This window comes from Gekko japonicus, unplaced genomic scaffold (assembly GCF_001447785.1).
Source record: "Gekko japonicus isolate JY-2015 unplaced genomic scaffold, Gekko_japonicus_V1.1 scaffold138, whole genome shotgun sequence".
Lineage (NCBI taxonomy): Eukaryota > Metazoa > Chordata > Lepidosauria > Squamata > Gekkonidae > Gekko > Gekko japonicus.
In genome coordinates, this window is record NW_015163096.1 from 1464837 (window position 1) to 1482489 (window position 17653).

General features: G+C 41.2%; 1 protein-coding gene across 1 annotated transcript in view; it reads right to left on the reverse strand.

Annotated features, from left to right (window-relative positions):
* PTPRM (protein tyrosine phosphatase, receptor type M) overlaps nucleotides 1-17653 on the reverse strand; it is a 509160-nt gene that overhangs the window by 383243 nt on the left and 108264 nt on the right. Inside the window, exon 6 of the mRNA XM_015406598.1 lies at nucleotides 4268-4442. Coding sequence (XP_015262084.1) covers nucleotides 4268-4442 — 175 coding nt within the window. The remainder of the gene's footprint in view (nucleotides 1-4267; nucleotides 4443-17653) is intronic.

The window sequence follows — 17653 nt, forward strand, 5'->3', positions numbered from 1 at the left end:
TATTACCAACTCGCCGTGAGTGCAAAATGGTGGTACTACATGGAGCTGTGGCCACTAAGGATACCATCCTGGTGACATCGGTTCCCTTGTAAGTTGTTGTGGAGAGCACTTATGTTGCACTGAATGTTTTTAAAATGCAATTTTAATGTTTTATGTATTGGCCATTGGCCCCATCTGCACGCCGCCCTGAGCCCGTTCGCGCGGAGGGTGGGTTATAAATTTAAATAAATAAATAAATAAATAAAAATAAATAGATGAAGACATAGTGATGGGTTTACCTCCTCAGGTCCACAAGCCAACATCCCTTCAGACTGTCTGCATAACCCTATCTTCAAAGCCTACAGAGTGTCTTTTGAAAATATGTTTTATCATTGAATACTTTCAGTGCCTAGTATTAAAATATAATGCATTTTTGCACACAAACTAGAAGTATTTTATGTCAGTATTGATGCTGCAGAATGAAAGATGACAATTCCACTTTTACATATTTTTCATACATTATAACTTTTTTGCTTCAAAAATATAACCTTCTAAATTATTTTATGTTGCAAATTAAAGTTCAATAATGAAAGGGGGAGGGAAGATATGCCTGTATTTCACTTCCACTTCTCTTATACTGACTGAGCTGACTTTTCAAAAGAGCTGCATTTTGAAAAAAATATAACTCAAACACCAATCACATAAAAGCATCCAAGGGCTACTTCATATATCCACCATGGCTCAGTGACCTATAGTATGTAGTCTTGTTTAAATAGATGCAACAGCACCCATCAGCTGTTTGATTCCTGTTCTGGACAGCTGGGTGGTATTATTACCAATTCTTTCACTAAGGTTATTTGACTAAAAATGTGGCCACAACTACTGGATCAGTCTGGGAATCCTGTACTCTGTACCTGTAACCAGCCAGGGATATGCACAGGAAACTTGCTTCTCTGTAGATATGCCCCCTAGTCAGACTGATGCAACAGTATTTTCTAATATATCTAATATATATCTAATAAAGGAATGTAAGCAGCAGGATGACTTTCCTCCGTATATGACATCAAAAACAACAAACACAGTAATTTGTGAAGTGGCGGCGGGGGGGGGTTACTGGTCAATACATGTGGCAGTACATGTGGGATATACTGTCACAGAACTTTTGCCACACTTCACATACAACAGTATACACAATTTTCCTTATAAAGGAATAATCAGTCTGCAAGAATAATATGCACTGATTCTGATCAAGAATGACTCTACAGAAGAAGAAGAAGAAGAAGAAGAAGAGATTGGATTTATACCCCGCCCTTCACTACCCAGAGGTGTCTCAGAGCGGCTTACAATCCCTTTCCCTTCCCCTCCCCACAACAGACACCCTGTGAGGTAGGTGGGGCTGAGAGAGCTCTGACACAAACTGCTCTTTTTCAAGGACAGCTGTGCCAGAGCTTGCGACTGACCCAAGGTCACAACAGCAGGTGCAAGTGGAGGAGTGGGGAATCAAACCCGGTTCTCCCAGATTAGAGTCTGCACACTTAACCACTACACCAAACTGGCTCTCAGAAAAGAGAGGAGAGAGAACAAGGCTTCTCCCTTAGCCTGGTGGACCAGATGTCACCTAGTCGCTTCCTCTCAGAGCCGGATTAGAGGATACTGTGTCCCTAATTCTACCATGGGAATGTGGCACCATTTTATAGTTTGTTTTAACCATGGTGTGTGTGGGGGGAATGAGAGGCTCCTTTCTCCTCCCCACACCTGGTGCCATTTTCAGAGAGACAAGAGCCCCTCATTCCCCTGTGCCATGGACCTCAGCTGGACTGGGCCTTGGAGGCATTTTGAAAAGTTAAAAAACTGTGAAGTGCATCTCTGCATCTCTGTGGTGCATTTGGGGATGCAGAATCATCTAGTTTGGCTCTCAGATTCCATCAGGTGGTAGTTATCATGCTGAAGGGACAGGTAACAGAAATAAGCCCCTTTCACTCAGCAGAAGCCAGATCAATATCTATACAGATGCTAACTTAATAGATCTTAATAGTATGGTTCTTAATACTTTATTAATGTAAGCCGCCTCATGGGTTTTTTTAAAATAGCATATGGGAGACAGACAGACAGACAGACAGACAGACAGAGTGTGAAGCAGCCATAGTGCAATTCTTAGTCAAGGATATAACACTACTTTGAACTGCACTGCGACTCATTACAAAATTTTCCCTTGTATACAATAATTAATCCATTACCAAACCAAGAAAAAAATCCCTGTAATTGTTTATTGCCTTACAGTTCACTGATTGTGTATTTCAAACACAAACTTTATGGTAAATATGCAATTTTCTGTGACACGTAATTTTTGAAAAATATGGGCAAAATGTAAATCCTTTGTAATTGGCTATCAGTAGCAATCCCAATGAGTTTAAATATACCATAAAGTTGTTATTTAAATATAAGCTGTTCCAAGGTCAGCCTACTGTTTAAAATGGGCTTTTTAGGTCACAAAGAATGACCTCCATGTGGTCTCATAAAAGCTACGGCACAAGCAACAGGGATTACCATAATTACCTCATCACGCTGCAAGTAGCTAATGGGATTACACCCTAAGGGTAAGCAATTATTCACCACACACAGTGTAATGTGCTGAGAGAGGAGGCTAAATGCAAATATTATAAGGATATGATAAATAAGTTCATGCATGGAAGGGTCAAAGTCAATGGAAGCAATTTGCAACAACTTCAAAAAATAAACTCTGTAGACATTTTTTTGTTCTCAGCCTCTCATTTCTTCATACGTTATGCCAATTTTCTTGATAACATATTTTTAAACCGCTTTTTTCCATGCCCATATTTGATTGAGATGTTCTTCAAAATTTTAATTCCTGCTTTTTCACTTTTTTGAAAAACCTCAATTTTGGTCTTTTGCTTCTGAGGGACTGATCAACAAGAATTTGAAGGGGGAAAAGGTGAAATATAGCCATGTCAGTCAAGGCCAAGTAAAGAACTGAGGGAACATTTGACCCAGTGTTGAGCCAGCACTATCTGTATTTTTAACTGAAGTCTCCAAAAGTCTGCATTTCTCACCTAATGTGGCTGCCTTTAACAAAGATGTTGTTCTCTTAAACTATAGTAGTCAGCAGTTCGTGTTGCGCTTGTAGTGTACCACAGATAAGGTGGCAGTATTCTTAAAAGTATGTTAAGAAGGATGTCATTATGCTTTAAAGTTGAAATTTAATAAAATATATTGAATAAAAAGTATGTTAAGAAGGAAGTATAGATTTCTTTTCTATTGGGTTATATTTGGTGCAGTATTGAGGTGTCATTGTGTAATTGGTGTAACAGTTCTGCAAGATCCTGATGTCCATCTGCCTATACATGCTTATTCTTTTGTCTGTAAAGTTGTCAGTGTCTTGAACTTTTGTAGGGATACTTTCCTTGACAGTGGTCAACTGAATAAAGACTGTTTCTACTGAAACATAGTTTTACTTATTTGGACCCCTTTGATGGAACCCAAATTTATTCGTCACATCCATATAGGAAGTCAATTGGGATAAGTACAGCAGCTCCTCTTTACTAATACCTTATATGTCCAAGATACTTCACACTCTTGCCTTCTTCTCCCACTAGCATACCACTCAACTCTTCCCCCACCAGCAGCTCAGCTGTTCCCCACTTCCTCTGTTTTTATCGCTAAAACTATATGGCCTGGGAAATAGCCTCTTTTGTAACCACAATCTGCCTCTGCCACATAACCACGGTACTGTTTCAGTTGCTGGATAAGTAAATCCCTTGTTAGATGAAAGGTGGGGTATAAATGAAGTAATTAAGTAAAAATCAATCTGATAATACAGTAATCATTTTGATCACCTTCAGTGAGTTTAGAATGCTCATTCTTAAATACATCGATCAAGAAAAAAATTAAACAACCATTACATACCAAAATTGCCTTCAGAGTATTTTAAATTATCAGCCATCATTAGTTATTGGGAACATTTTCTAAACAATTATACACTAGGGAAAAAAGCCTTAAACTATCATTCCTTTTATGGATCTACAATATATTTATCATGCCGAAAGGTCTATCTGTATAGGTCTCCTCCCCATAGGACACACAAAGCATTCCATGACTCATTAAAAAATTGATATTTATGCCAAAGCTTGCAAAGCTCTGAATCATATTCATAGAAAGCAGACATAATACTTTACTTTATCAGATCACCAATGAAGACACTGGAGCTTTGTCCAGTGTGAGTGTATTCAGAAGTCAGGCCTTAACAATTAAAAGATGCATTCTGAAATACCTTTAACTATCAGTTCCGCATAATTAGATATTCCAACTCCACCTTCTGTATGAATCATGCACCGGTAACTGCCAGCATCCCGTTTGGTAGCATTCACCACATTAAAAATAGCTACAAATCGCCGATCATTAAAAATCTTTATGTCCTTCAGAGGTGCATCCCGTCCAAGCAAGCCCTAGTGGAAAATAAACAAATACAAAGTTTAATTTACAAATACAGCAACAAATATTGAAAATACATTTGCAGAATACTGTGTAAAACTTATTCGCTTTGGATTAAACAACCAACATTAATCTACAACATTCAGCATCTTTCAGAGCTCACTGTAGTATACTTCTGTAATTTATACCTATAAGACATAAAAACATTAGTTTTATTAAGACAAAGAATCTAAATACTACTTAACCTCAGCCACTATTTCCTTTGCCCTTCCAACACAGCTCTATGACAGTTTTCATCTTTGCATAAAATGCTTGGAGATCTACACCTTAGACTAGAGGGACAGAAAGAGGAGCTGCACTCAGTGTCTTCTATAACATCTACCAAAATAGCTTTGAATAGAACAGATTCATTTCCTCTAAATTAGTTAAAAATAGCCACTTTCAATATTTTATAACTTGGCCACATTATAGCAGTGTGACAGAGAAAGACAAGTTAGAAGACTGACATTGAAGCGGGAGATCCTTTAACATACTCAATGGATCGAAACTACAGCAAGGGAAGCAAATCTTGTGGAACAAGACTTTCCTGTCTTTGCTGTCCTGCTGCAGACCAGTGACCCCCTCCCAACATTCTGCTTCTGGGGTTGGGGACCCTCATAGACAGCATGGAGGCTAAACCAAAGTCTCCAGTGGGAAGACGAATCAGGAAAAAAAAATCCCCATTCTTCATCAATGGAAGTGACATTACACTGGCAACTCTGCACATTTGGATTCAACCCAATGCTTCTCTAAACTAGTTAGCTAAACCAGCAAAGCAGCCTAAGCACAATTTGTAAACTGGTTTGGGAAATGAGACAGAAGGTAGAGTTGCCAACCTCCATGGAGGGCCTGGGGATTTCCCAGAGTTACAACTGATCTCCAGATGACAGAGATCAGTTTCCATAGATAGATGGTTATTTTGGAGGCTGGCCTCTATTACATTATACCCCACTGAGGTCCTTCCTCTCCTCAAACCCCACCCTCCCCATGCCCCACCCCCAAATATCCAGGAATCTCCCAACTAGGGGAAGTAGGCAATCCATAGGAAGTCCATTGCATTTTTGGACCAGTTGTTGGACAGGTGAGGGAACTCACAGACAGAGAAGTTTGTGTAACTTGTCCCACACAGCAATAACAGTTGTTGAAAGGAGTAAACTACATTGGAATCAGTGGGGCTTAAGTTCTTTACAGTATTTGCCTAGCTTTCTCTGTTTTCCCCAGCAAAAGGAAAAGTAGTTTAGAGGTGATGATTTATATGGAAGAAAGGGGAAGACAAGGGAAATGGTTAAGAAGTCCTTCTCCCCCACTCATCTTCCCCTGGAAACTGCAGTGCCAGCAATAAAAATCTGGGGAAACTAATATAAATCAGTCATTTACAGTTAATACAGAGCTACACAGCACATGCATACTTCTGTCCTTATTTAATACGGAAGCAAATTATAAATTACTTGCACACAAATTAGGCATGAATGCTCTAAACATTTGGATGTAGCTTGGCACATGTATGACCAATCATACTTAGATGTGCATAAATCCTTCTTTTGCCATGATCATGTGCACAAAACTGTTATGTCTGAAATAATACATATATAATTCCACCTTGGAAACAAATTAAGACACAAAAATAATAGAGGAAGATTAATCCTGACTTAAGAGCAAGTCCAGATTTTTCTACAAGTATACAAAATATAATATTGATTAAGGAAATGTGAATTCAATTTGTTAATTTGGATGTTCAGGTGTCAACATATTTAGAGTAACCTTAATATGCTATTTATAGCCCTTTAAAAGCTCCAAATGTAGTGTCAACATTAAACTTGCTCTTGTACATAATTCATGAGGCGAAAGTCAAGGTTAAACAGATCATTATACCAAAGCAGAAGGATATTAAGCAGTAAATAACAAATTTTAATTTCTTTAATAAGTACAGCAATAATGAAGTCATTTAACTTTTACAAGTGATTTTATGGCACAGCCTTATTTAAGGAACTGTTAGAATAAACAGTAGTAAAATAACTTTAAAAGACACAGTTTGCAAAAGTTCAGGGCTAAAAGACTGTAATACTGGGAATCTGTCTGTCTGTCCACACACACAAACATACTCACACACACACTTTTTTAAAGCAAAGACTATGTTTGAACTATCAGAGGTTATTTTTCCTGAACATATATAACATATATAACATGGGGCTGCCTCTGTCGCAAATTCGGAAGCTGCAACTAGTGCAGAATGCTGCAGCCAGGCTGTTGATGCGTCTCCCTAGACGGGATCACATCCGGCCTGTGCTGAAAGCGCTGCACTGGCTGCCAATGGTGTACCGGATTCGTTTCAAAGTGCTGGTTCTTACCTTTAAAGCCCTATATGGCCAGGGTCCGGCCTTCCTAAGGCCTTTCCCCACATGTTCCCCCAAGGGCACTACGGTCGGGGAGCCAAAACCTCCTGGATATTCCAGGCCCCAAGTGCATCAAACTTGCTGTGACCAGGACCAGGGCGTTCTCGGTGGCGGCCCCTACCTGGTGGAATGAGCTCCCAGAAGAGATCTGGGCCCTGCAGAACCTTGTGCAGTTCCGCAGGGCCTGAAAAATGGAGCTCTTCCACCAGGCTTTCTAGTAGGAGCCACCGCCACCATTATTCCACCAACGCTTATTCCATCACCGCACTCTACCACCACTGGTGTGGGTATCATCGGGGGTGCGAGATGTCCCTGGCGGATGACAGGGTTGTGGGGACATATACTGTTGTTGTTCTGTTCTAACATCTCCAGAACACCATCTTGGTTTTATGGTTTGGAGTGAGTACTGGAGCACCGATATTTTTATTTTTACTAATTTTAATAACTGTATTATGCTGTATCATTGTATTTTGATACTGTTTTTATTGTTTGAATTTGGCATTTATGCCCTTGTTAGCCGCCCTGAGCCTTCGGGGAGGGCGGGATACAAATCTAAGGAATAAGATAAATAAAATAAATATTCTATAGGCTTGAGGGGGGCTGGAGCAGAGGGTGGAGCAGAGGAAACCAGAATAAATGAGACACCTGTCACCTCAACCAAAGGAATTGCATTAATGAGAAATTTCCCAAGTATAGAAAAAAGAATATTTTGTAAATTATCCCGCCTTAAAAAGAAAAAGAAAAATCATCTAGTCCTGATGAGAACTGATCATATTCTAGACTCACAGAATATTGAGAACTGCTGAGAATGAGTTTTTTCTGTAGGAGACGGAAGGGGCAGGGAAGAGGAATAAACTTTCTAAAGCTCAGGAGGGGGAGAAATGGAGGATAGAGGTGGAATTTCACTCTTGTTACACTCTCCACAGATCATAATGAACCCTCAGTTTGTTCTTAAACCGAATAATAAAGTAGGGAACCTATGTCAATCATGAAAACAGCAAAACTAGGTCACCCAAGGACTAAAAGTATCCAAAATGGCTTGAGCATCATGCATGCTCTGGGAGGCATGGAATGTTGAGCATCAATTAAAAGGGGAAAATACAGAGTAAAATTGAGAAATTAGCCTCCTCAAGATCCTAGGGCACATGGAATCTTGGAGGGTAAATTTTGCTTCAGGAGAAGGAACTTCTGAAATTGATTATTCAACCCCTACCATTCATAATGGATCCCTAATGTGTTCCTTGTAGTTAAAAAAACAAACAGTAAAGTACCTATTAAAATTCTGCCTACTCTGAAAATTATCTACTTTTACAGGGAACAAAATTTACATACTAAAGCAAGAAACCCTACAAAATACAGTCTGATGAAGACTGAGCATGCCCTAGGAGGCGCAGAATGCCAAGGACAGCTGAGCAGCAGTAAAAGCGGGGGAGATGAAAATTTTTAAAATGCTGCTTTCTTTTCATCCTTATAAGTGATGTTCATCCGTCCTTGGCATTCTGCAGCCGTTGTAAGACCATACTCCATATGTAGAATATATTTTGCATTTGTCTCCAAGTTCCTATCCCTGTCTGATTTGTCTAAAATCGATTGTAAACCTGAAGCTCATTTTACAGGAAATAGCTACCACATTCCTGAAACTGTCTCTTTATGGCAAGGCAGTTGCAGTGTGCAGCAAGCTGTTCTCTATTGGCATGCAAAAGTTTGCAACATAAAAGGTCACAAGTTTTTCTCCACGTCAGTACTAATAAGCAACAGGAATGTATTACAACAGTAAGCAGAGGAGTAACATGAATGTACCTGATTCACACAATGAGCTACTGTACCCACTGATGCAACTTCAAACAACTGCCTCATGATGACTATTTTGTGTAAGTTACGCATTAGTAAAAAAAATAGTATCCTATAAAAGCAGTAGGGGAGCCACAGGGGAGCCACAGGGATTTGTGGGGGCATCTTATTTTCCATTCCCCCATTATTTCCAATTTCCTTTCCCCAAAAGCCACCATTGCCTCTCCCCTTTTCCTGCTTCTTTCCTTCCGACCCACCAGCCAACCTACATTCATCTGACTCCCTGGCTTCCCCTTTCCCTCCTTCCCTCCCCCAGCAGCCTCTGCCTGGTAAAACTATGGCTAAGTTGTGCAGTATTGGCTGCCAGGTCAGGTCTAGTTGTGTGGTGCTGGCTGCTGGGTCTAGTTGAATGGTGGGGAACTGGCAAAAACTTGCAGAGGACATCTCACTTTCCCTTGTATCCCCCCCTCACACACTATTTCCGTTCTGTCATCCTGGCAGCCCCTGTATCTTCACCTTTCCCTGTTTCTTTTTCTCCTACCCATCTATCTTTTATCTGCCCCCCCCATCTTCAACTATATTTTAAATTTATCTATTTATATCCTGCCTTTCTCCACAATGGGGATCCAAAGCAGCTTATACCATTCTCCTTGCCTTCATTTGATTCTCACAATGACCCTGTGAGGTAGGTTAGGCTTACTATGTGTGACTGGACCAAGATCACACAGTGAGATTCCATAGCAGAGGGGGATTCAAACTGAGGCCCTGTCCACACGAGGGGTTTTGGCCTGGGAGTGGGCCGGATCGGGGCCAGAGCAAACGGGTGTGATCCCACTGCAAAATCTGGGCAGCGTTGCACACTCGTCCCCGATCCAGCCCTTCCCCCGAAGAGACGCATCAAAAATGAACCACCTACCGAGGTGGTTCATCCATGACGGCTGCATCAAGGCCGGCCGTGGGATCGCTGGCCTGTCTTTATGCCGGCGCATCCCCGGCTCCTGCCTGAACTGCGCATGCTCAGACATGCGCAGTTCGGCAGTCTCCCGTTCCCCTCCGTTGCTTCCCCCGGCATCTGATCGTGCCGGGGAGGGAATGTGCCGTGGCTCAGGGGATCAATGTGATCCCGCCGCGGCGTATTTCTTTTGGTGCGGCTTTCAAAAGCCACGCTTCAGCCCGCCCCTTTCCCCCCCGTGTGGCAGGGGCCTGGGTATCCCAGATCTTTGTCTGAAACTTTAACCACTACACCACACTGGCTTTTGTGGGGTGGTTGCTGTTGAACAGTAGCAAGCAGTGAGTCCTGGGTGAGTCATACAAGTCACATGATAATAAGTCACATGGTGGTTTCTGACAGTATTGGCCCTGATGAGTCATCCCTCAGTGGCCGAAACAGCTCTGGAAAAAGCACTGCCCCCTACCCCTGCCTTTTTGCTGACAGAAACCAAGGCTTATATGGTCAGTCTATCAGAATCTTCATATTTTCCAAGATGATTTGAAATGTAAAATGGAGTGTGCAATTAGTATCTACAACTCTGAAAAAGAGCCCTTATCATAACAGTCAGATTTTTATTTTATTCATTTTTTTAAAAAATCTCAGCAATCCTCCATGGAATTCTGGGCAGTACACACAAGAAAAAATAAAAACAGCTATATCAAGTATAAAAGAAGTGTTAAAAATAGGATTACCGGCAATCCAAAAACACACACAAGAAAATACACATGGAATTGGGAAAATTAAAGGAAAGCATAAAGAATTGGAGCTGCACCTTGGAGCACAATATACACTTTTCAAAAGGACAGATCAGAGGACTGAAATATTGGAAACACAGTGCAGGAACTGTAGTCTTCAATTTAGAGGAGTCCTAGAAGATTTTGGCAGGTCTAATCTTAACGACAGTTTTTGTGAGCTTCTACGAGCATGGCTTTATTTCTGGGGGAATGGGAATGGAGTTCTGGAACCTCTTCAACAAAATTCTTTTTAAAATGTTTAAAAGTTCATCAGTTTTCAGTAAACAGGTTGCATCAAGGAACAGTTGGCCACGAGATATTCTGGTTAGTTTTCCACATAAAAAGAGACACTATAAAGAATAAGCAAAGAGATTCTTCACTCAAGGTTGTGGATAAAGAAATTCAGATCTTTCAAGATCTACCTGCATCGATACTGAAGAAAAGGAAAGACTTTGATTTTTAAGGACAAATCTTATTAAAGAAACAACTATCATTGGAGAATTCCATTCGCTCTAGAAATTACTTTAATGGGTAGTAGAAGATTAATTTCGACAACTGAACAAGCTAAACAACTGGCAGAAGAACTTTCCACTGAGGATATTCCAGAGGAATCTGAGAAGCAGGGAAAACGAGAGAAAAACAAAGCAGTCCCAGACAAGGAAGAAGACAAGTTAGACCAGGCTGCTACCCTTTAACCAATATGGATAAATGTAAGATTATATCAGTGACTATTAATGGTTTAAATTCCCCTCAAAATGATCCAAAACATTTAATTGGCTTAAGAAACAAAATGTAGATATTTGAATGTAATTTTGACAGTGTGGAACAGAAAAGGTAGAGAGGTATGAACAGCTCTACACATCATAGTGTTAACTGAGGTGGGCCTGTGTCACAAACTGCACTTTGAAATCTTATAAGGGCTGTACAAACAGGTAAAGGACTGTGGTTAATTCCTCACAGAACCAGAGAACCTCGAGTGACAAGCTGCTCCAAGCAATTTGATTGGTTAGCATCAGTTAAGCAGAGAAAGAGTTCTGAACTGAATGCAGAGGAGAAAGGAGTCTGAATTCAGCCCTGACTAAGGAGAGTCTAGTACTGATGGAGTCCTAGTCGAGCCCTGAAAGAAAAGGGTTTAGTACTGACATGGTTTGTGTTTACCCCTGACTGAGAGCAGTTTAACACAGATGGAGTACTGGGAAGGTTGGCAGGAGGAGTGGGTAGTTAGGTGAAGACTCCCATTCAGGCCAGAAAAGGGGATAGGTCTTCTAGTGAGAGAAGAATTCCCCATCTCAGTTAAAACAGGGAGATAGCTCTGAAGAGTGGAGACATCCCTGGTCTGGTGTGTTTACAAACTGCCTTTTAAATCCTGAGGAGCCAGTTAAAACTCAAGAAGAGTACTGGTGTTTTAGTGAAGGAGTCTGGGTACTGGACAGAGTATCCCTGCCTTCTGGAAACCATTTTGTTGTTGATGTGACGATTAGATATGAGCACCATCGTCATGGTCTTGAGGATTCGGCGAAAGAGAAGGTTGATTACTATTGCTCATTCGAGGATCAAGTTAAGAAGCTAACTGGAGTTGAGCAAGTTACATTTTTTGGTATTCCAGTTGGTGCTAGAGGGAAGTGGTGAATTTCCAGATCTTAAAGGCTTTGGGCATTTCAGAGTCAAGACAAGACTGGTTCACGAGACTGATTTCAAGAAGAATGCTCCTTTATTCAATCAACATTATCCACACATTTATGTATGCATAACGGAGCAACTGGGCATTGTACCTCATGATATGAAGTTACACGTGTGGTTTGACAATGGCCCTTTTATTTACAGCGTCATTTTACCATTTTGACTTAATTTCTTTTTCTTTGTATGACATAGGTACTTTTACGGGTCGTAAATTTGTTGGACAAGCCATAGGAACCTTACCAGTTCCGTATAACTCAGAATAGAGAGTCCTATTATGAATAAATGAATAAATGTAGGTAATTTGTCGGGTCAGTTGCTCACTGGTCCGGTATGCTCATCTCATGCCAGAAATGGTTCCGCAGCGGCAGGGACCTATAAGGGCAGGGGGGAGCCTCGATCCTTTGGCCTCAGCCTTGGGAGTGGCACCCCCAGTGCCCCAGGCTGAGAGCCCTCTACAGGGGCCCTGAGGGAGGGGTCCAGAGCCAGCCAGAACCCCTCCCTGCTGCCAGGTCACGGGCCGCTCTCTCCAGAGCTTCGGAGGAGCGTGCCCGCCATCAACGCGCCAAAACCGGAAGTCAACCCTGTTTTCATTGTTGTGGCTTCTGCATAGTCCCACACTGGCAGGCTTGCAAGCTCACTGAGTGAAGGAGATGGTGTAAAGCTCTCAAAGGAAGAGACAATGGAGGACCACCTTCCCAACAGTTGTTGAGCTACATATATTGACATTCACTCAGAGGTGCTCTATAAAGGAGTAGGGAACTCTCTACAAGTGGGATGACACAGAAGTCACAACAATGAAATTGTAGTTTCTCACAGTTTAATGAATTTGGCTGGGAGACAATGGATATGACAATTCTCAAATATCCAAGAGACTAAAGACTTCCTTAAGCTCACTCAGGAGTGTCTATGTCCTATATGCATGTTAACACACAAGAGTGAACACTGCTCTCATGTGCTGTCCTGAGCTACAGAACAGTTAAATCCTATGGAATCTCTTTCACAGAATGTCTCCATCCTCCTTCTTGGTGGGGGACAGATTGCATAGGCATCGTCATTCCCATAGGTGAATGTTAACAAAAAGCCTTTTAAAGAGTACAGAGAAGGTGATTATGGACGCTGCTGCAATGGCTTGCCTACGAAGTCATGAGTAATTATACATTAATCCTGTTTACATTCACATTCAGTCTTCTTTGCAGGACTCAAGTTTCTTTAGAAAAAAAGAGAGGATGGGAAGGGCTGGCTGGTCATTACAAGATGAAACTGAACAGTGGGACTGTGGACATAGTCGGTAATAGTTTTTTGAAGGGATTTTTGGGTCTGTCAATATGATTCTCCTGTTTTAAAGTTCAGGTGCATTATTTCTTTAGATAAATTATCATCTTGTAGAGTAGTTTTGAACTATTCGGCCCTTCCAAGTTAAAAAAGAAGCCTATCTCAGACATCCTTCCCAACTCTTTGATTTTAAAAAATCCAATCCTTGTAATTAATGTAACAGAAAAACTGGCATGCTCATTATCTTGCTTTTCAATGTCTACATCTTAATAAGAATATTATATTTATACCACTGAAATCACTAATAATTTGAATAAACTACTTAGTTTTGTTTGAAATATATACACTATCTAAATAACAGCATAAAAACCAAACTGCTTCATAGAATATATGATTCCATTTTCTTCATGACTTCCCAGAACTTCTTTGAATAACTATCCTTATTATGTATATATTAGCAGCTCCATTAGTCAATTTGTCTCTGTGTTAAGTGTTGTCAAGTTACGATCAACTTATGGCAACCCCATAGGGTTTTCAAAGCAAGAGACGAACAGAGGTGGCCTGCCATTGCCTGCCTCTGCGTCATAACCCTGAACTTCCTTGGTGATGTCTCATAATATTTGGGCCTCTCATGCTCATATTGTTGGATTTAGCTGCTCATATTGCTGGATTGAGCTGTTTCTTACAACATGGGAACCCACAGTTCAGGCCTTATACTCTTTATATCGCACAGAACCAGAATACTAGGAAATTTTTAAAACACCACCTTGTACTGTTTTTTTAATGTATGATATTTTTATATTTTAAAGGTGGCATTGTTTATATTTTATGCTGTAAGACACCCTGAGCCCACTTGTGGGGAGGGCAGAATAGAAATCAAATCAATCAATCAATAAGCAGGGCCACCCCTGTTTAGCTTTCGAGCTCTCATTAGATTGGGCTAGCAGTTAACATATAATTTTAAACAGTATTTCCTTATTTAGAAAATGGATACGCAGCCTCTCCAGAGCACCTGCTTGAAGGGGCTGACAAAGTAAAACATGATAGATCATAAATCATCTGAAGTGATTTTCAGCCCAGGTGATTTCAGACCTTCCCTGGCCCCTTGGCACTCTCTCTCAGTGTGCACACTGCAGCTGTTGCCTCCCTCTTCACTAGGGATCCCCCACTTTTGGGGGCTTCTGTCCACCACCAGCCAGCTGACCAGCAGGGGAAACCCTGCCCCCAAACAGCGATGTCATGCAGTGATATCCCTGGCATGATGACATCATGCGGAAGTGACATCATCATGATGGGGACATTGTGCAGTGACATTCTGCTTTTTGGGCAAAACTCTATGGTTTGAGGGCAATTTTACCATAGAGTTTTACCCCAAAAGCAGAGCACTGCCATGCAATGTCCCCAAAGTGATGACATCACTTCCGCAAGATGTAATTGTGTTGGGGACACCACATGATGTCCCCACCCGCTCCAGGAATGCCCCCCAAATCTTTCCACCAGTATGATGGTAGGACCTGGCAACCCTACTCTTCACGACTACTGCAAGAAATATTCCTGTATCTGCTGCTATTGCCAGCAAAAAGGACAAGACTGATTATCCATCTGTCTGGCATAGACCAAAGGGAGGCCCACAGTGCCCCAAAGCCAGTAAAGGGGGGGGGGGAATGGGGCCATGGATGGAAGTACAGGAACTTCAGTTAAAAGCCAACATGACACATAACCACCCAAAGTTCTACTCTCTCTCCCTTCCACAAAGGCACAACAGATCCCAAAGCCAGTAAAGGGGGGGGGAATGGGGCCATGGATGGAACTTCAGTTAAAAGCCAACATGAGACATAACCACCCAAAGTTCTAATCTCTCTCCCTTCCACAAAGGCACAACAGATGCTCTTGTGCTAGTGGCAGCAATCTGGATTTTCTAGAAAGCAATTTTAAAAAATCTCTCCATATTGTCTGCCTGGAAACTCGTAACAGCACAGATTGCTTCAAACACACACACACACACACACAAAAATTACAGCAAAATTTGTAGGTAAAGTCATTTCTCACTTTGTCTTCTAAGTTATTTTATGCTGATATAGTAATCAAAAGAATGTAAGACTGAAAAGAAACTTTAAAAGGCTATTTCAAAGGCTTTGTATCATAAATCATTCCTACACCACCATGGTCATCATTCTCCTTACTTTGAGTGTTTGTATACAGTGGAATAAAAATATACTTAATATACGTTATATTAATATGAGTTTGACATGTTTTACATCTACATGAAAACAGTATCATGATTCAGTTCTGATAAAATTTAATGGAGAAATTTTATGAAAAATTCCATTCTATCTTAAAGATATGGGACAAACTCATTTGCAATCATTAGTGGATTCGGTATCAAAGGAGCTTTTGGTGAAACCAGATTTTGAGAGTATGTTTTACTTCTGCTAGTCTGCACTCACACTTTCAAATAATCCCATAACATGGTATACAGTTGCTCTACTCATACTCATCATGAGACACAGGCATAATTGTATAAAATCTCCTTGCTTGAAAGAACATAACCATTGTTCCCACGTAATGACATGAACACCAATTCACCATATTCTGAGATGGGTTGTAAGGAATTTAAATTATTCTAATAAAGGGAACAGAAGTGCTGAACACCAGGGACAGGCTGATGTGGCTGTTACTATCAGCATCATTTCCTTCCCTTGTGAAGGTATAAGGAAAAAGGCCCTGTGAGGGAAGGCGTTGGAGACTTTTTTAAAAAAATGAAACCTGGGCATGGAAACTTTTTTTTAAAAATGAAAGCTGGGAATTCAGAGAACCTGCTAAGCCTAATGTTACAACACTCTAGTGATATACTGATATTTTAGTGCTGTCTTTAAAGGGGGTGCTGTGCCACCACCAAAGGTAGCACCCTCCCTTGAAAATTCTCATCACTGAAGGCATGTATAGAAAAAAAATAAACTGACTCCACAACTTCAAAAATGCACAGGGAGGGCAAACATGCAGAAGAACCATGCCCAAACCAATTCCAGTACTTGTGGATCGACTGCTAAGAAGATCAGGAGTAAGTTCAATTTGCGGAAAAGCCCTTTGCAGAAACATGAAAGTCAAATCTTAGACCATTAGTTGAAGAATGGTTAAAGGAAGTAAAAGACCTGTTTAAACTGTTGAAATTAACTCTATTACAAAAGCATCAAGATGTTCAAAGAACAACTAGGGTATGGGATGCCATGATGTTAGAGACTGAACAAGAGTTACAAAAGGACTAAGAGGTAATCAATTAAATAATCAGTCAGTTATGATTCATTGTTTGATAGTTTTTTTTAAAAAGTTCTGTTTTATGCAGTTGTTTTCTTTCTATTTTCTGGCTGCAGGTGGAGGAGTGAGGAATCAAATCAGTCAGTTATGATTCATTGTTTGATAGTTTTTTTTAAAAAGTTCTGTTTTATGCAGTTGTTTTCTGGATATTTTCTGGCTGCAAGTGGAGGAGTGAGGAATCAAACCTGGTTCTCCCAGATTAGAGTCCGTGCACTTAACCACTACACCTGTGCTGTCTTGGCTGGCTGCCACAGAGACCAAACACTGGAAGCTTGTAAACACAGTCCAGAATCAAGGATAGTCAGAGCCGAAAGTCAAGAGCCAGAAAGTCAATTCAAGGTTGCAAGGACAAGGAGCAGCTGGTACACACACGCAGGAGCAGGTCTGTGTGAGCAAAGTTGCTGTCACGTTGAACCAGGTGCACTGAGTGCTTTCTGAACAGGTCCTCCCTTCCCTGGGGTTGAGTCTGCAAAGGCTTACAGTTCTTCCCTCTGCCTCTGCAGGAGCTGCAGCCTGGCACTCCTTCTTCGCTCCTGCATAGTCAGCTTCTGGCGTGCCCTTCATCTGGGGCACTCATGAGAACTAGGCAAGGAGTCTAGCCTTGGGGTGTCTGCAACTGGGGGTGCTGTGCCAGGCTCAGGATCGTCCTCTCCTTCTGTCTGCACCTCCTGTGCAGCTGCTGGGGACTCTTCCTCCTCAGGTATAGTTGAGGGTTCTTCTTCTGGGCTGACTTCAGAGGAGGCTGGGCTGCTCCCTGCCTGTTCCTCATCTGAGGAGTAGTCAGCCTCAGCAGACCTAGCACCCACAACAACATCAAATTGTATAATTAAATTCTTACGTAGTAAGGGTGGGGAATATATTCCAGCTGCCCTTAAACTATTTCAGGCTAAAACATTGGCTCTACTCTTTTATGGGACCATGACTGGGCCACCATCTTCTTGTTTTATATCTCTGGAGCAGGTGAAATCAAAATTCCTTTTTTTTTTTTGGCCCCCCGAAGGGGATTTTTT